Raw genomic sequence first — 20728 nt, 5'->3', positions numbered from 1 at the left:
TATTTTACATGTCGAAGACAAATGCCAACCCAAACAGACTATTCTTCGGATGCCCATTCTTCAAGGTAAGCTCACAATTTTTCGTGTATACGGATGAAGTGGAGAGTTTTTTTTTTACCAACATATTTTCATACTATCTGAATTGATTTAGGTGAAACAACCATATTGTAAATTCTTTGTGTGGGTTGATGACCATGTTGGAAGAATTGGGTGCATGGAGCCAACAAAAGAATTGGGTGACAATCAGAGCTTAAATGTTGAAGAACATTTTGGGAAGTCTGAATTGGAGAACAGAATGGCTGATCTAGAGCAAAGGATAAATTACCTAGAGAACAAGAAAAGCAGTAACTTCTGGGTCATAGTTCTAAACTTGATTGTTGTAGTTGTTGGTCTTTGTTTATTTAGGGTATGAAAAATATGAAAAAAATGTGGATTGTAATGAATTATATCTGTTAACTATTTTAGCTAATATAAATGAAAGAAAGAAGATTTTAATTATCTATATCTTGTTGGCTTGAAATAGATATAGAATGTGTGTAACATACATGTTTACTTTTAAGAGATGAACCTAAATCAGAAAGAAGCCATATATAATTCATTCAATCAATAATAATTCATTCATTCAACCTAAACCATATTATAGGAATATTGTCATACCACAACATAATAACATCTAGGATAAGTAACTGTAGCAAGTATATCAGCCCGCAGATTCCAAAATACAAATTCATAAGCAACTAAATTGGCTAAAATAAAGTTTGCCAATATGTATTACAACCAACTATTGCAGCGAAAAACTAATTTTTTGTTTCCAAAATAAGTCTGGAACAAGCACGTCACTTTGTTTGGTTCTTGAAGCCTGGATTTGGTATAAACTTGAATAGTCCTGTTGTGGCAGAAGTTGTTGCTGCCAGTGTCTCCTTTGATACTCCTCCACTAGATGTTGTTGTCACACTTGTTGAAATTTGTGGAGCAACTTGAGTCTGAGTTGTAGTTGGTGCAGGTGGCCTTTTGATTGGTTGCTTTGGCCTAAATTTAGCTGGTTTTTTGAAATGAGTATGTTTTGTTGTCTTGATTGGTGCTTGGTTGAATGGTGCTGCATGTGAAGAAGTGTCCTGTGCTTGTTCAGCTGGAGCTGCCTGTTGTGTATTCTGGCCAGCCTACAACATTTATAATGAAGACACATAAATCCTTTAACATTTATAATGAAGACACATAAATCCTTTAACATTTATAATGAAGACACATAAATCCTTTAACATTTATAATGAAGACACATAAATCCTTTATCATTCATAACGAGGACAACTAAATCCTCACGTGCTTTGTTACCTCAGGCTCTGGAGCAGATTGGGATAATGGAAGTTCCACTAGTGCCTGACTACTTGAGTTCTGGTGCTTTGGTTTCCTGGTTTTAGGCTTCCAGTTAGGATTAGATGGTGCTCCCTTGCATGTCTTGTAGTTGTGACCCTTCTCGCCGCACTTGCTACATGTTATGCGAAATGTTTTTCTTACCTTGTCCCCTTGGATCAAATCCTCTACTGGATCCTTCTTTCTTTTATGCACCTTTGGCCTACCAATGGGCCTCTTGATAGGTGGAGGAGTTGGCTTGATATAACCTGTTCTATGCCAATATTCTTCACTGGGAACTGGTTGGATTGAGTGTGCATAAGTCAGATAGATGGACTCCATGCAAAGCCATTTGTGCACATACTCTTCTGGCTTATCATGCTTCTTCCTAATAGCAGCAATCGCATGAACACAAGGCATTCCTATAATTCCAAAATCACATAAGCAATCTAGAATACATTACTTAGCAAAACAAGTTTTCAATCAAAGAGTAAGTAAGTCAACCTGTTAGTTGCCACATGTTGCATGAACAAGTATGCTTCATCAAATCAACATCAACTTTTGATGCTTTGCGACTCACTTCAAACCGCTTCCTCTCGTTGTCACCTGTCCATACTGCATTCCATCTGTTGCTGGGCTTAATCAATCGGCCAAGTCTTTTTTGCTGTACGGGAGCAAGCTTTCCAGGATAATTTGATAGTAGAGTGATATGCTTCGTCATTCTCCGCATGACATAACAGCGCAACTCTTCACACATTGTAAGAATGGGCTTCACTCTGTACTTTCCTATTTTGGCATTCCAGGATTCACACATATTATTTGTCAAAGAATCAACCTTGGGGCCATGGTTAAGGTAAGCCTTCACCCACACCCGAGGATCAAATCTTGTAAGATACTCCCACGCCTCTTCATTAATCTTCTTAAGCTTTTCCATAGTCTCTACAAACTCAGGAGGGGTTGAACAACTTGCACACTCCCAAACCACATCTCTGACTTGCAGATCCTTAAATCGGTTGATGAAGTTTTTCCACATATGCATCACACAATTACGATGTGGTGCTTCGGGCATCACCTCTTTCATTGCTTCAAGAAGACCCTGAAAGTAGCAGAATATCATCTCAAAATAAACAAAAAAGCATTAAAAAGTGTGATGTAGTTCACAGAATGTTGAAGAGTAAAATACAGGAACTTCAACAATAGTGTACAAGGGTATATCAGCAAGTGAAAAATTAATGCAGCAGCCCCTGCCTTGGCTAATGAGAGTAAAAGCTTGTTCATTGATTAAAACACCATCTAACACATTAGCAAAGGCAATTCACATAGGTACAGGTCTAATATAATAAACATTCATCCAAAGGCTTATTTCATAGAACGAACATGACACTGTCATATGAAGAGAGCTCCACAATCCAAATTAAAGATCAGCACCAACACTTTAATTAGTTGTAGCTAAATATCTGGTGTAAGTCTCAATAACTCAAGTTTATAAATTTTTGAAAAATTAAATCAAATGCATAAATAAAGTAATGTTAATAAACAAATGCCAAGTAATGTTGACTAATGCTAACTAACCTTGGCTAATGTTAACTAATGCTAACTAATATTGACTAATGCTAACGCTAACTAACCTTGGCTAATGTTAACTAATGCTAACTAATGCTAACTAATGTTGACTAATGCTAACGCTAACTAACCTTGGCTAATGTTAACTAATGCTAACTAATGTTGACTAATGCTAACTAATGCTAACTAATGTGATAAAACTTAGAGATTGCAATTTAGTAAAAAAAAGTTAGAAACAGAACAACACTTAATTTCTGCATAATTTTATAAACCAAAAGCCTCATAATATAAGCATAATGAACTAGATTTCAGAACATAAGGATAAACAAATATATTACTAACTTTTTGTTGATCCGACATAAAGTTCCATCCATGCACACTTGCATTCCCAAGATCTTCTTGTAAGAGAGTTAAAAACCATTTCCATGACTCCTTTGTTTCTGATCCGACAACAGCATAAGCAATGGTATAGAAATGATTATTGGCATCTTGGGCAATCGCTGAAAGTAACTGTCCACCAAAGTACCCCTTGAGAAAGCATCCATCCAAATATATTAAAGGTCTACAGCCACTCTTGAAGCCTTTTTTGCATGCATCCAGGCATATATATATCTTATCAAACACTGGTGGGGATTGTGGAATTGGAATCACTTCTAAGAGTGCAGTAGATCCAGGGTTGCTGCGTAAGAGTTCGAATAGATAATCCCTCAGCTTTCCATATTGCTCACTCTCGCTTCCGACAATTCTGTCTCTTGCCTCCTTTAGTGCCCTGTAAACCATCTTATCATTAGGGTGTATCCCAAACTCATCTTTCAGAAAATCACTAGCCTCCTTCCTAGTCATCTGAAGATGGATAGCTAGCCTTTTTTCAATTTTGTTGCTCAGCCAGTGTTGGTCAGCAGCATTACTCCCCATGTCCCTTGCACATGTATGCTCAGATTTAAAAGTTTTAACCTGGAAGCACCTAAGAGAATTATTGTAGGATACATGTACAACCCATGGACATTCTTCTCCTTTGCAGCCCACCCGAACCCTTTCTTTATCATTTTTAATCCACTGAAGCTGCCTACCCTCAGATATGAACAAGTCCTTCACCACTTCTTTAAAATCATCAAGAGTTGCAAACTTGGTGCCTACTTCAAAGTGGCCTTCTCCAAATCCATACTCATCATTGAACTCGGGCCAGTGTTGCTTCTCAGCTTCTTCATCAGAGAAAACAGGGGTATGCAAATCCTCTGAATGGTATTCATAATCATACTCTGAATCAGTGCAGCTTGAGTGTTGGTCAGACCCATTACTAGGCCCACTACTAGGCCCACCAGTTTTCAACGAAGGCCCAGCTCGTTGGTCTACACTGGGTCCAACACCTGGTTGTACATTGGGAAGTTCTCCACCAATATTTGATCTATTCTTCCTTGGTGCATCCTGCCTCTTTAGTGGATCCTTCTTCTTCTTCTCTTTCATTTTCCTCTTTGGTACAGCCACTTTTTTTCCCTTGTAAGTCATACTTCTCTTTTTGTTGGTACGTTTCTCTTCTCCACTGCTATTCTCATCATCACTATCATCATTATACCCCGGAGGTGGAGGTTTGTAAGGTTCATCCTCCGTACTCTCGTAGCCGTCATCAGAGGAGGATGTCATCAGATTATCACAGATGTCATCTAGTTCTATAGACTCAACATTTCCAGTTCCTGCATTCCCGCCTCCTGCTTCTTCTACATACTCAGGTTCATTGACAACATGATCAAAGTAAACATGAAACTCATCTTTTTCTTCATTCTTAATCAAATTGTCACACAATTCACGAATCCCATTATCCCCTGTTAAACGATGAAACCCAGATTCTATATTACTGGCTGTACTATCAAATCAGTATATTGCCTTGTAGCCAGGATACCCTAAACCCTCATACAACTTCACCAAATCACCAAAGTTTATAAAATCTATGTCCATCTCTGGAAATTTTTCTACTTTTTCATTCACATAAACAAGTCTCCCATCACCATTCCTCACAAACTTTCTTCCATGGTGAAAAACAGGAATTACATATCTATCAGTCATCTGTAATTTTCAAACAAAAAAAAATCAACCCACAATGCATAGAACCCTCAGAATCTTTCAAATGAAGACAAAATAACATTTTTCAAATAGATTAAAACAGAAAGCAACCATAGCAGAATGCATTTACATGCATCACACCATACACTAAATGGAACTCTAACGCGAATGCCATCATGAACGTTGTGGACTTGCTTACCTTGATTGATGATTGAACTTCTTCAGCATACGAACTAAGTCTCTCCTACTCCACCTTCTTCGATGACACTTCAGTTTCGAGCCACAGGGAAGGAAGCTCTGGCTTGATGAAGGGGTTAGGGCAGTATATGGTAATTTCTGTGTTGGCAAAGGGTTTTTATTAAGAATTGATTACCTTATCAAAACGACGTCGTTTTGATCAGTAAGGACCTATTTGTCCTTCGATCTTTTTTTCCTTCCAGCGTGGCACCGTAACGGACACCTGGACACCGTTATAGCCACGTCAGCCTGTTCCGTTTGATGTGTGAGAGGGAAATAGACGGAAGGACTAAACTGTCCTCCGTTTGTTAAAGTCAGGGACTTTTTTGTATTTAAATTTTGTCAGGGATGAATTTGTCAAAAACTTAAAAAGTCAGGGACCTATTTGTCTTTTTCCCTTTAATTTATACGTAACACTCTATCTAATTGTTCCCTGTTAAATATTTATTTGAAATTAAAAGTATAATTAAAATGGTTGAATTTATGAAAATAGAAAAAATAATTTATAAAATTACATTTGAATAATTATTCTCTCGTCCATTACTTAGGGATATGTCTTGACAAAATTAATATTATATTAATGATTTAAACCATTTTTTGGATTTCATAAAATAGTCTTTTTTTTCCTCTATATATTTTTACTTTAGTCCAATAACATTTAAGTGTCTTAACTTTAGTATTTACTATTTAACACTAGTTAGCTCCGTTAATTTGTTCCATTAAGTATTGATACAATAAGTTAAATGTTGACACATCTTATTCTTATCATACTATTTAAAAAAAAAAAAAATCACTTTTAGCATTGAACAGAGCAATTGAACGACATAGACCAAAATAGAAATCTTATAAATTTTACTGGATTAAAACTAAAAGAAAAAAATTTATATATAGGACGAAAAACTGATATTAATTTGTTAAGTAAAATAATTTTTTAATAATGTAGAATTAATTATTTATAAAAGTAATAAGAGTAATTATTCGAATTAGTCCATAAAATTTTTAAAATGAAACACTTTAATCCTCTAGAATTTAAAATATACAAAATAATTTTCAACATTTATTTTTATTACATAATACGATTTTTTTTTCTATTAGTCACTAGTAGTGATGCTGACATAAAATATTAATTGACACGTAATCATAAAGTATTTATGTATGTGAGATGAACAAATCAATCTCTATAATAAAGTATATAACCGTCTTTGAAATGTTAAAAAAATCTAAAACTGTCTTTAAAACAGTTCCTTCTAATTATTTATATATAATTATTTTTAAATTAATAAATTTTAATTCTAAAATTTTTGTTCCATTTAGTCAAAATCAATTATTTATATATACAAAATCTTTTTATATATTTTAAAATAAATTATAAATTATTTTGAAAAGACATTATTTTTAAAAAAATTAAATAATTTAAAATAAATGAACTCATATTTATTTTTGATAGTACAAAATTTTAATTTAATTTGTAGATATCATATTCTATGATCATTCTTTAATAATGAAAAAAAAATAAATTAGATAATATTCTTTGAAGAAATGAGAGAACTCCCATTTAACATAAAAAATTTTATATAAACAATTAGAAATATTTGTATAAATACTTATGAAGGCATTATTTTAGAATTAACTTGCGTCTAATGCAAATTAAGTTATTTCGAAATTTAAATTTGTAAGTTTTGATCAATTACAAGGTCAATGTGGATCATTTACAAAATTTCAATAATATGAAACTCCTAATACTTTATAATATTTGAAAAAAAAATCTTGGCAAATTCAAGTGTTTTTTTTTATGTTTCTTAAAAAATTCTGAGAATTTACTAGTTGTAATGTTGTAAAAATAAACTTTTATTTGAAATTGTTTGTGCTACTAAAATTAGTAATTGTGCCCAAAAAAATAAATTTTTTAACTTAGAAATATTTTTAAAGTTTATTTTATAAAATATTAAAAATATTCTAATGGACTATTATTTTAAAAATTTAAAAAATTTTTTAGAAATCGTATTGAGAATTTTAAAATTTTCTGAGAACTGTTGTGTACTTCACTCTGAAGATTGACTATGTGAATATTTAACAGTTATGTGTGTGAATTAATATTTTATATCAGTAATCGTTTTTAGTGACTAATGGAAAGGAATTATATTGTCTAACAAACCTAAATATTAGGGATTGTTCTATATATTTTAAAATATAAAAAGAGATAATATTCAATTTAGTTCCTGAACTTGTACGCGAGCCTTAATTTAGTCTCTAAAATTTTAATTGCCTCTATTTAGTCTCTGACTTTGCGAATGTGACTCATGTTAGTCACTCGAATAATTTTCGACACACAAACATTAAGGTTGTGTTTGTTTTTAGAGACAGGACAGAACATGACACTGAAACGGAGACAATAGGACAGAGACACTAAAAATTATCTTTTGTGTATTGTGTTTGGATACGATGGACAAGACACTAATGTAATGTCTAGTATTATGTTTGGATACACATGGACAAGACTAAAATATTATATGAAATGACTAAAATGGCCCTATGATTCTAAATTTTCTACATCAATACAAATTAATTTAATAAAAAATAAGAGTACATAGGAGTACAGACGAAACTTGAAAAAAATATTTGAAGAGGCAAAAAATTTTAATAAAAAAATATATTAGTATTTATATTAAAATAAAAATTAATAAATATAATTATTTTATTTTAAAATTTATTATTAATATGTAGGAATACATATGGTTAAGATTAACAAAAAAAATAAATTTGAGTTTGATTAATAAAAAATTTTGTTTAAGTTAATAAACCAAATTAATTTTAAATAAAAAATTAATTTAAAAAAAATTAATTTTTACATGAAAAAACAATTAGTTTTTTGCATATAAAAATCTATTTTTATTTAAAAAAAAAACTATTTTTTTATATAAAAATTGATTTTTCTTTATAAAAAACTGATTTTTCTTTAAATTATATAAAATCAATTACAATTTATAAATTATTTTTTAGCATTTTAAAAGATCAATTTTACTTTTGCTAATATTTATCTTTCAAAAGTTTTAAGATTAATTATTTTTATTACAAATCAAATAATATAATATAAGGTTAAAATGGTATTGAAGTAAAACGATAAAAAGAAAAGAATTATCTACCCCCAATAAAAAATTCTACAGAAAGGAGAGAGTACCTGGAAAAGAAAGAGATAGAGAAAGAACAGGAAGAAAAAAGTATCTCTGAACAACGCAATAGGAAAAATAAGAAGGGGTAATAGCGAAAAAAAAAAGAAAACAAAATTTATAAAATTGTCTGTGTCCACTCTTCCAAATCCTGTGTCCATTATTGTCCTTCGTGAAAGAGTGGACACAAAAGTATAAAAAACTGTCTCGGACAATATGTACACTGTCCATGTCTCTGCTTCCAAACACTTTTTAAACAAGTGTTGTCCATGTCTCCGTGTCCTGCCCCCCAAAAACAAACGCTACCTAGCTAACGTGGATAGCCGGATACCACGTTAGACTTTATAAAACGTCGTCATTTTTATTTTGGTATTCTAAAAGCTGAAAAAACATCATAAACTGTGTTTATTAAAAATTTTCTTCCCAAAACAAGTAATCCGGCATCAATTTTGGACAATTTGAGGTCAATATTAACCAAAACGACAGGGGTGAAGTTAGATAAAATATTAGAGGGAGACAAAAAATATTTATACAATAAAATAAAACTAAAATAAAATTTTAAAAAAGGCTAAACTGAAATTTACATATAATTTATATGTAAAAAATTAAAATTAGGAGGTCATTATTCCCCTTTCTCACTATGTGACTGTGTCACTGCAAAATGATATATTTTATAAGTTTTAGTATGGTATTTGACTATCTATGTCAGGACTCTAAAAGTATTTGTGTATCAGAAATTGTCCAAATAATTAATGTGACGTTTATAAAATTTAAGAATTAAATAGAGATAATTAAAATTTTAAGAATTAAATTAAGAGTCACGTATAAATTTAAAGATCAAATTAAATATTAATTCATTTAAAAGACTAAAGTGTTTTATTTTAGAAACTTAAATAAATATTTTAGAGTATTATTTTTTTATATTTTTAAAAGTGAATTAATTTAAAATGATAATTTATATTTAAATTGATAGATAAAATGAAAATAATTTTATATTAAAAAGATAATGTCATCTTGATAAAAAATTAAAATTTTATCGTTTGTATAATTATCTTGATAAAATAATTAAAAATAATGTAAAATTTTAATTAATTTGAGACTAAATATTAAAATGATAAATCTTATTTTTAGTTTTAAATCACTATGTATAATATAAAATCTAATAAATTTTAAAATGAAATCAAACTTAAACTAACATGAAAGATATTCTAGTTAGCTTTTAAATTACTTTGATGAATGCTGACTTTTTCTTTTCTTTTTTTGTATATGATGAATGTTCTATTTAGCACCAAAAATAACATTTTAAAAAATTTATTAGAAGAATAAAATATTTTTCAATAATACAAGCGAGTAAATGGCATAAGCTAATTTATTCAATTAAGTTTCTATGAATAGAAGGTAGGAAAAATAATTTACTAAATTAATAACATAGGTTATGAGTTATGACATCTTGATTGGAGTTAATCATGTTATCTCAAGATATCTAACTGCATTTATTTATTTATTTAAAAGAGAGTGAGAACTATATAGGAGGGAGTAGATTTTTTTTAGTAGAAAAAAAATTGGATAGTCTTCAGTATAAAATCTCATTTTTTATTATTTTTTTTTTTTATTAAATTTTGGTTCCACTTATAAAATTAAATGTGAGAGATCACACTTTATTCTCTCAAGCATTAAAAAAATAGAGAAAATCTATTTCTCTATATAGGATAAGGGAGATATGGGTCCCACAAAAGGGTTGGGGGTCCTCAACAGCTGGATTAGGCTGTCATCACGTTTCCAAAGGAATAGAAGGACGAGCTTGAATTAGATAGGTAAACTACTTTTAAAGTTTTTAACTTTTAAGCATTTTTAGGTTAAGATAAATGAAATAATAGTTTCAAAGTTTTATGATTAAAGAATCATCATATTAATATAGTTTTTTTTTTTTTAAATAAACTAGTAAACTACTATTTCTATTTTAAATGACTTAGTCTTTTTTTTTATCTAAAAATTTTAATTTTGAGTTTCACTCTTAACTTAAAAAAAAAAAACTACTATTTCTATTTCAAATAAAATTAATCTTAAAAAAAACCATCTTTTATTTATTTGATTCAGAAATTATTTTGCTATAATATACTTGAGTTGACTCTTGAGTCTTGACTGCGACGCCGCTAGTCTGCTACTACTTGACGCGGCTTTTCGTTTTTCTTCTTTTTATTATTTAATTAAATAAAAATTCATATATAATTTTTTTATGAAATTAATAATTAAAAATTATTAAATAATAATTTAATTAAATTTATTAAATTATTTAATAATTTTTTAATATTAATTTCACGTAAAAATAATTTTACGTGAGTTTTTATTATTTATTCGTTTGGTTGTTAATTTATTTTGTTGTTATTGTTGCTCTTGATGTTGTAATGTTTGGTAAAGGCATGAGTTGTTGATTGTTAATCATGCTCAGTTCAATTTGCATTTTGTGGTGTCAACTTTTTTATTGCAATTTTTTTTTCTACAAATTTAAAAAAAAGTTGACATGTATATTAAAATTACAAGTTAAAATTATTAATTATAAAAAAAGATGCAAAAATAAATTTTTAATGTATTTGTTATGTATTTATTAAAATAAAAATTTAAAAATTTTTATTAGCAGCAATCTTAACATGATAACTAAATTCTTAGAAAAAGTCATTATTCTTGTAATTCTTTTAATATATCGTTTCAATATTTTCTTTTTCACTTTTAATGGACATTCTTACCTTGTTGGATTATTTGAAGGTACCAATTTATTCTTTTCTATTATTAGATAAAATATAAGAATATAAAATTCATATTATATGAGCCTATATTATATATGGCTATATTCATATCAACGATGGAAAAATGAATTAATAAAATGAGTATAAAGTATAAACTATAATTTTTTTTTTTAAAATATATGGCACTAACCCAAAGTTCTCTCAAGTCTCAATGTTCACATGCAGAGTTCATGATGAATTAATTCTTCTGTATCTATCTTCTTGATTTCATTTCATTTTTTTTCTTTGTGAATTTATAATTTAATTCCTATAGTATAAACTTGTATGACCCTCCAATTTGGAAGTTAGTTATCTAATAAATCCAGCTTGATCTTAAGGAATGGAAAACCATATCATGGTTGCGGCGTTGATGAGATCTCATTTTATTTTATGTCTGTCTAGAATAAGAGAAAAAAAAAAAAAAAAAACAGATAGGAATATTTGATGAGGACCTGAATATAATTCTTACTTAAATATTTTAATTAATTTATACCTAAAAATTAAAATATAGCTCCATGTGCCATTTGACAGATTTGTTCACTAAAGACAAAGTTTTTTTTTTTCAACCTAAACCTGCTACAAAAAGACAACGGAATTTTAAAATTGTGTCAATTGCGGTTTAACTAAATGTGGAATCGAATTCAACTTTTATTTGGGAGGAAATAGTTTAATTTAGGAAAAAAGCAAAAAGTATTTTTAATAATGTATTGTCTTGTCTTGTCTTAAAAATAGCATATTGATTAAAAGATAAAAAAAAACAAAATTCGTGTGTAGATAATCACAGTTTCTTAAACTAAATTAATTTTATTGCTAATAGTAGAATTCACATACTAATAATAATGTACAAAATAGATAAAAAAAAAATAGATAAAAGAGAAGAAAAAGAATGTTATATACTGTTGAGACTTGCTTTTATTAAAATAGTAGAAGAAACCATAGTAATATAGAGTAGTTGTGGCACATACACCATGCTTTACATTTACTCGTATTAGATTAACAACTATTTAACTTTTATATAAAGAGTAAAGTATCGTTTTTGTCCTAATGTTTGGGGTAAGTTTTAAAGTTGTTCCTAATATTTCAATCATCCTATTTAAGTCGCTAACGTTTTAAAATTGGTTCAATGTTGTCCTGCCGTTAGGAATCCGTTAATAAAATTGACGGCGGGACAAAATTGAGACGCTTTTGAAACTTTAGGAACTTAAACAGAACGAAAACATTGGGGACAAAAATGATACATAGGAATAAATTTTAATTTTATCCTATAATAATATTAATTTTTTACTGTATATAATATTCAATTATTTTTAATCACATCTAACTAAATTATACTTAATCACACTACTTTCATTCTAAATAAATTTTTTTATATTTTTATATTAATTTATAACTGTAAGTGTAAAATTATAAAAAAATAAATTTATTTAGAATGAAAGTAATGTGATTAAGTGTAATTTATTTAGATGTGATTAAAAAATAATTGAATACCATGCACAGTAAAAAATTGATATTATTGAAGGATAAAACTAAAATTTATTTCTATGTATCGTTTTTATTTCCAACGTTGTTGTCCTATTTATATCCCTAACGTTTCAAAATCGTCTCAATTTTATTCCGCCGTCAATTTTGTTAATGGATCCCTAACGACAGGACAACATTGAGTCAATTTTGAAACGTTAGGAACTTAAATAGAACGATTGAAACGTTAGGGACAATTTTAGGATTTACCCCAAACGTTGGAACAAAATCGATACTTTACTCTTATATAAAAAATCAACAGCTACACAATCAGTCATTTATATTAAATATATAGTAAAATATAAAATGTATATTAAAATTTTAGATATGTTGTTTGGATGAATTATTTTTAAATTTTAGTGTATTTTAACTTGAAAGGGGATTTAAATATTGTATTTAAATTTTCTTTAATTTTTATTTTTTTGTTTGGTTAAGATAATCAAATTAGTTGTATTTTCAAAATGATATGTATGTCTCGAACAGATAGTTAGATTATCTTCCTTCATAAATAATTATATTACATGTATATAAAAAATAAGTTACTAAATTAATTATATGTATAAAATATACATAAAAAATATATTAAATAATACATAAATTTATATAAAAATATATGATAATTGATTTAATAATTGAATTTTAGTGTTCACATATTTTTTATTCATAAAATATGTAGTTGGTTTTACTACATATTAGTTTTAAGTGTTAATAAATGCATATAAATATATTTGAAAACGAGATAGAGAAATAAGAAAATTGAATTTTTTTTTTATCGAGGAATTAAGGGTGCATTTAGTTTGTGTTCATATTCTATCCCAAACATAAGGCCAAGCATAATAAGGATAAAGGACCAACCTTGGAAGGTGGTCTCTCACCCAATACTCGACCTCTTTGAAGAGGTCAAACATCAACTAAGGAGTCCAGCTCCACTTATCCAACGCGACAAGGTCACTACTTCTAGAAAGTAGTGACTAGATCCCTATCTCCACCTAAAAGATAGACTCCAACGAACTCCCAAGATATAAGATAAGATAAGATGGAACTACCGCAACAAAGAAAGTCCTCAAACTCTACTATAAATACACTGGCACCCCAAGTATAACTCACGTTCTAATCTACTAAAAACCTGCTCAAAGCCCTTGCTAACTTAAGTATCGGAGTCTCTTGTAAGTATCACCCCTTACCTCCTCATGAGGAACTCGGGCAGGCGGCACCTCGGCATAACAAGTCGGACGCTGCCATACATAGGGACCTGAACCTCACGTTCGGGCCCAAATCAAAGTTTCAGGTAACTCTCGGAACATTGATACCGTTGCTGGGAACCTGGAATTTGTCCCATAACGATGACGAGCAACCAGCGTGAAGATGGCCATACGGCCTCTGAATCTGAAGGAGAGGCTCAACCTAAGGGCAACACCATTATACTGCCACCACCACCACTACCTCAACCACGGGGAGAAGGACTAACGGCTAATCCTCGACCAAGGCGGGTACGATCAAAAGTTCGTCACTCCGAAGAAGAAGAACCCCCACAAGCAGCCAAAATACTAGGCCTCGTCTGAGGTCAGCGAGATCGACTAGAGAAACTTAAATACCACGCGAAAAGACAACGGAGGCCGAACGAGAACTACAGAGAGAAGTAAGATGACGGAGGGAGCTAGAGGAAAAGCCCCTAAAATTAGAAACAGATCTTTGAAGCCGAACTACCCGGACAAATTGGGAAAACAGCCCCTTGGGGGAAGATGACCCATTCTCTGAAGAGATCATGCGGACCAAAGTCCCGAGGAACTTTAAAACCCTTGACATGGACCTCTATGACGGGACGACTGATCCCAGGCACCATCTCAGCAACTTCAAGAGCATAATGTACCTAGCAAGTACCTCAGACGCTACCCGTTGTAAAGCATTCCCGACCACCCTGACTAAGGCAGCCATGAAGTGGTTCGACACCTTACCTCCCAGATCAGTAATTAGCTTCGACGACCTATCCCGAAAGTTCTTGACTAGGTTCTCCATTCAGAAGGATAAACTAAAACACGCACCGAGCTTGCTAGGGGTCAAACAAGAGGTCGAAAAAACTCTCTGCGATTACATAGAAAGGTTCAATAGGGCATGCCTGGAAATCCTGAGCCTACCCACTGAAGCTTGATCATGGTATTAGTCAATGGTCTCAAAGAAGGCCCATTCTCCTAGTCAATTTCCAAACAACATCCGAGCTCTCTAAATAAAATTCAGGAAATGGTAGAAAAGTACATCAACATGGAGGAGAACTCTCGACTTAGGGAACCTCTGGCTCGGCCAAACCTGCCCTACCAAGCCGGCGAGAAAGATAAGGAACCTAAAAGGAAAGAAGAACAGAGCACAGAGAAGCCCTGGAAATACCACAATTACACTCCCCTTAGAGTCTCACTAGTAGATGTGTATCAAGAGGTATGCCACACGGAGAAGCTCTCCCCTCCCCCCACATCCGATCAAACACAAAAGGGAGGATGTCGGATAGAGTACTGCGAATACCACAAGCTCTACGGACATTCCACCAATAAGTTCTATTACTTAAAAAATGTCATAGAAAGGCTGGTAAGAGAAGGCCGGCTAGATAGATACCTAGCCAGCAGATCGGATGATCCAAAGAAAAGAAGAAGGGACGAAGGGGAAGAACAACAAGAGCGTCCACCTCAGACCCCAGAGCGACATGTACACATGATCAATGGGGGGTTTGCTGGAGGAGGAATATCAAAATCATCCCGGAAAAGGCACCTCAAGGAGGTATATCAAGTTGGGAAAAGCATTAAACTTCCCGATTTGCCAACCATCTCATTTACTAAAGAGGACGACGAAGGGATAACACCAGGACACGACGACCCGGTGGTAATAACGATAATTTTAGCAAATGCCAACCTCCACAGAATCCTGAACGATCAGGGTAGCTCGGCGGATATCTTATTCAAATCCACTTTCGATAAGCTTGGGCTGGAAGAAAGGGATCTAAAGGCCTACCCGAACAGCCTGTTCGGGTTAGGGGACACACCAATCCAGCCCCTCGGGTACATCTCCCTATACACCACATTTGGAAAGTGTACAAGATCAAAGACACTAAGCATAGATTACATCATTGTTGATGTTAACTTGGTGTACAACCCTTTGATAGGTCGGACCGCTCTGAACTAACTTGCGGCTGTTGTCTCAATGCCTCACATCTGTATGAAGTTCCCCACAACAGAAGGGATTGCCACCATTAAAGGAGACTAGATCGAGGCTAGCACGAAAATGCTATAACGAAAGCCTCAACCTAAAAGGGAGTTTGAGAGGCAAGGAGGTCAATACAATTAAGTTGGGAGGAATCCAAACTCGGGAATAGCTACACCCCCAACCCAGAGGCAAGACGGAAGAAATAAAGATCGGAGACCACCCGGATAAGACCACCAACATAGGGGCTAATCTGAAAGGAGACTTCAAGAAATAACTTTGCGTGGAAGGCCTCGGACATGCCAGGCATAGACCCCGACCTGATGTTCCACAGACTGGCAGTATACCCAGGCTCCCGACCTGTTTAGCAAAAGCGTCGGAAGCTCGGGCCCAAAAGGACATAGGCCTTAGAAGAGCAAGTATAGGCCCTACTACAGGCAGGATTCATAAGAGAAGTAAAGTACCCACTATGGCTAGCTAACGTCGTTTTGGTGAAAAAACAAAATGGAAAATAGAGGATGTGCGTTGACTACACCGACCTTGACAAAGCCTGTCCTAAAGATCCTTACCCTCTTCCCAACATTGATGCTCTGGTCGACTTAGCCTCGGGCTACCGATATCTGTCCTTCATGGACGCGTACTCGGGATACAATCAAATCCCTATGTGCAAACCAGACCAAGAAAAGACCTCGTGTATTACTCTGAAGGTAAACTATTGCTACATAGTAATGCGCTTTGGATTGAAAAACGTAGGGGCTACATACCAGCGACTGATGAACAAACTATTTTCCTCCCACATAGGAAAACTCATAGAAGTGTATGTAGATGACATGCTCGTCAAAACCAAGGAGAGCACAACACTGTTGTCCGACCTCTCTGAGGTATTCGCCACCATAAGCAAACATGGAATGAGGTTGAACCCTTCAAAATGCACCTTTGCGGTAGAAGTCAGAAAGTTCTTAGGCTTCATGCTCACCCAAAGGAGCATATAAGCAAATCCGGACAAGTAGCAAGCAATTCTCAATATGAAGAGTCTGACCTGCGTCAAAGAGGTCCAACAACTAAATGGGAGATTAGCAGCCCTATCCAGGTTCCTAGCGGGATCAGCCCTGAAATCACACTCCCTCTACTCTATCCTAAAGAAGGGCAAACAATTCGAGTGGACCCCAGAATGCGAACAAGCCTTCAAAGATTTCAAAGACTTCCTAGGTCAGCCACCTATACTCACCCGACCTATAAAAGGAGAAGAGCTCGTTCCCAATCTAGTAGTGGAAAGTCGGGCCGTAGCGTCCGTGATGAGTCCATATTTTTCGGTATATTTTGGGTTGATTTGAATGGATTTCATCATATAAACCCGCATTTATTCATCCAAATAGCATGCTTTTGTGTTCTCTCCCTTAATTGAGTCTAAATGTGAAAACATGCTATTTTATGCTTATTTTGATCACTTTTATCCCACTTTTATGCCATTCGATGCCATGACATGTTTGTTGAGTAATTTTAGGTCCTAAAGGCAAGTTTGGCAAGGCAAAAGTGGAAGGAAGCATGTACAAAGGGAGAAAGCATGAAGAAAACAAAGGAGAAGCATATATTGGAGTGTACGTACGTGCGCACAACTACCTGTGCGTACGCACAAGAAGAAAATCAGCATGTGTGTGTACGCACACACCTGTGCGTACGCACATGTCCCAGCACGTGACTCACTTAATGGAAATCGCTGAGGGCAATTTCTGGGCCTCCAGAGCCTAGTTTTTGGACTTTCTGAAGCTGATTCTTCCTATATTAAACAAGACCTCACTCCATGTGAAAAGGGGGGGGGGGGGGGGACAATTAGGGTTAGTTTTTACATGATTTTCTCTTATTTTCTAGAGAGAGAAGCTCCCCCTCTCTCTAGAATTAGGTTAGGTTAGTTTAATTTCCTTTAATTTTAGTCTTTAATTCTTGTTTTAGTGTAGTTTCATTTATGTTTTCATGCCTTCTTGTCTTTATCTTCTTCATTTCTCTTATATTTCTTTTATTTTGTCATTTTTATGTTATGAACACTCTTTGTTAATTTTAATTTCAATTAATGCAATTTATGTTTTATATTCATTTATTGCTTTCTTTGGTTGTTATTGCTATTCTCTTGCTGTGGTAGCTTTAGAATTTATTTTAATGCATTTTAATATTATTTTATTTTCATGCACACCAAGTGTTTGATAAAATGCTTGGCTTAGTTTTTACATAGTTTTTCCTCACTCTTGGCTTGAAATTGGTGACTTTGGTGATCCTTGAGTCATTGATGTCCATTCTTGTTTGATATATTAGAGTAGTTAGTTGATTTGGTCTCCTTTGACTCTATGTGACCCCTTAGTGTTGACATAGGACTTAGGGATTGAAATCAACTATGCCTATTTGACTTATCTTCGATGTAAGGTTGACTAAGTAGGATTAACTCTTCATAATCATCATACGTTTGTGGTCAATGATTAGGATAGGTAACCCTAGCTCTCAATTACTTGCCAAGAGGTTTCTTGCATTTTAAGTTTTCTTTCTTTGTATTTAATTACTTTGACTTTTATTGCTTTGACTTTTATTTGCTTTAATGTTTAATTTCTTGCATGCTTAGTTTCACACTCTTGGTTGAGAAATTGGGTGTTGGGAGGTGGAATTGAGTTGTGGATGTCCATTCCGCATTGTGTGAGAATTATTAATTGGTTTGGTTTCCCTCGACTCTAACTGACCCACTAGTGTTGACTTAGGACTTAGGGATTGGAATCAATTATGCCCTTTTGACTAATTCTCTAGTAGGATTGACTAATTGGGATTAATTCCACATAATTGCCATGTTTATGGTCCATAACTAGGATAGGAATCCTTAATTACCCACTTCTTGCTAAGAGTCCTTTTTAGCATTCCATTTCCATTTTTATTGCCTTTACTTGCTTTCCTTTAATTCCTTACATGATCATTTACTTTCTTTCCATTTACATTACTTGCTCTCTTGCAATCATCCAACCCCATTTCCTCCCATAGCCAATAATCTTAGCACTTAATTGCAACTCCTAGGGAAGACGACCCGAGAGTTAAATACTCTCGGTTATTTTGTATTGGATTTAATATTTGATTATGAGAATTCATTGTTGGTTTGGACTATGCTACCAACGAATTGATTCTTGTTTTGATTGATTCTAAACCGGAAATAATTCTCTATATCAAATTTGGCGCCGTTGCCGGGGAGTTGCAATGGTGTTGTTGTTGGCTATTGTAAATATGTTAATATGTAAATAGCTTGCTCTTTGGTGCTCTTTTGTTTTTGTTGATGGTTAGAATTGGGATCCCGGAGGACATTGGAGATTCAAGCATTTGGTGGGAAAGTCAAGCACAAGCCACCATAGCAAGGGCTCTCCTAATTGTCTAACTTAAAGACATTAAATAAAAGTGCTTGGTAACATTATTCTAACTCTTCTCTTTTAATTTTGTATATATTTTGGCTTAATTGCATGCTTGCTTGTTTAAGTTAGCTTAGAATTAGTTTAATTTTGAGTTTAGATAGGTTAATTTTGGTTTGGATCATGAATTATGGGTTCTTGCATGTTTTGATTGGGCTAAGGCTTGGTACCTTAGATTTTGAAGAAAAATTTTGGGAAAAACAGGGCATGTGCGTGCGCACGCCCTTGTGCGCACGCACACAACAACGAAAATTCACCTTCTGTGCGTACGCACCCACCCAACTGTGCGTACGCACACAAGCCTTTATGCCCTCTGTTTGCAGCGCCAGCATGCCTTGTGCGCGCGCATTCCTCTGTTTTCTGCCACCTGTGCGTGCGCACGTACCTGTGCGTGCGCACGTATTCCCTCTTTCGCACCCTTTGTGCCAGCGCACAGGTTTGTGCGTCCGCATGCCAATTTGCATCCCTTCTGTTGGGAGCATTGGCACAACTTGTGCGCATGAACCCCTGCCCCTTCTAGCTTCTTTGCACACGCATGGACCTGTGTGCGCGCACACACATGATCCTTTTAAAAAAAAAAACCTTACCTGTGCGTGCGCACAGCATTGAGCGCACGCACAACCCTCAGCAACCCCTCTGCTCGCAGCACACGCACCCCTTGTGCGTGGGAACACCCCCCTCTTTTCCCTTCTGTGCGTCCACACACACCTCTGTGCATGCGCACAGACCCTTATGTCCCTTCTGCTCGCAGCGCCCGCACCCTGCTGTGTGCGCGCAGAACCCCATTTTTCGCCTAGTGTGCATACACACACGTACTTGTGCGTACGCACACCCCTGTTTTCTCACCACTTTCCTTCTTTTCTTCTCTTCTCTCTACTTCTTCTCTTCTTTTCCCCTCCACCCTTCTCTTCTCTTGCTTTTACCTTATTTTTCTACTTGTTTTACTTAGTTTCCATTGTATCTCTTTTTTATTTTCATAATTATATTAGTTTTGTTTAGTTATTTGTTAATTGAATAAATTGCAAGTGTTTGATTGATGTTGATTGGGTTGCTTCTTGCTTGAATTTTGGTTTAATTGTTAATGAATATGTGCACTGAGTATTGAAGCCTTGTTTAATTGCCTAGAAAAATTGTGAATTTGATTCGTATGTTGTAGCTACCATATGCATTAGACTTTATCCTTGTTTGGCATCTTGAATTTTGCACTTTTACTTTAGTGAAATTAAGTTGAACTACTCATTCATCATGATTTTTAAGTGAATATAATCACATAACAAGGTATTTGTTCCTTGTTAATGCTTTGCATTTTTTTTAGTCGACTTGACTTGATTTTTATCAAGACTTGCCACTTTTTGTAACAAGCACCTTATATATGTAATTATTTCATTAGTCCTAAGGATGCATAAGTAGTCTCTTTGCATCATGAAATTGGTTA

At 33.5% G+C, this 20728-nt stretch overlaps 1 protein-coding gene and 1 pseudogene across 1 annotated transcript; one reads left to right on the top strand and one right to left on the bottom strand.

Moving 5' to 3' along the window:
* Window positions 1-836: 836 nt before the first annotated feature.
* LOC110262612 (uncharacterized) lies at window positions 837-4974 on the bottom strand (annotated as a pseudogene).
* Window positions 4975-14914: 9940 nt separating this feature from the next.
* Window positions 14915-15844, top strand: LOC107641311 (uncharacterized). The gene has a single exon (XM_016344808.1). It carries the CDS (start codon window positions 14915-14917, stop codon window positions 15842-15844), a length of 930 nt encoding a protein of 309 aa, XP_016200294.1.
* Window positions 15845-20728: the final 4884 nt, after the last annotated feature.

This window comes from Arachis ipaensis, chromosome B5, assembly GCF_059453495.1.
Source record: "Arachis ipaensis isolate K30076 ecotype BB chromosome B5, ASM5945349v1, whole genome shotgun sequence".
In the NCBI taxonomy this organism is placed as follows: domain Eukaryota; kingdom Viridiplantae; phylum Streptophyta; class Magnoliopsida; order Fabales; family Fabaceae; genus Arachis; species Arachis ipaensis.
This window is presented reverse-complemented; position numbering and strand designations above follow the sequence as displayed.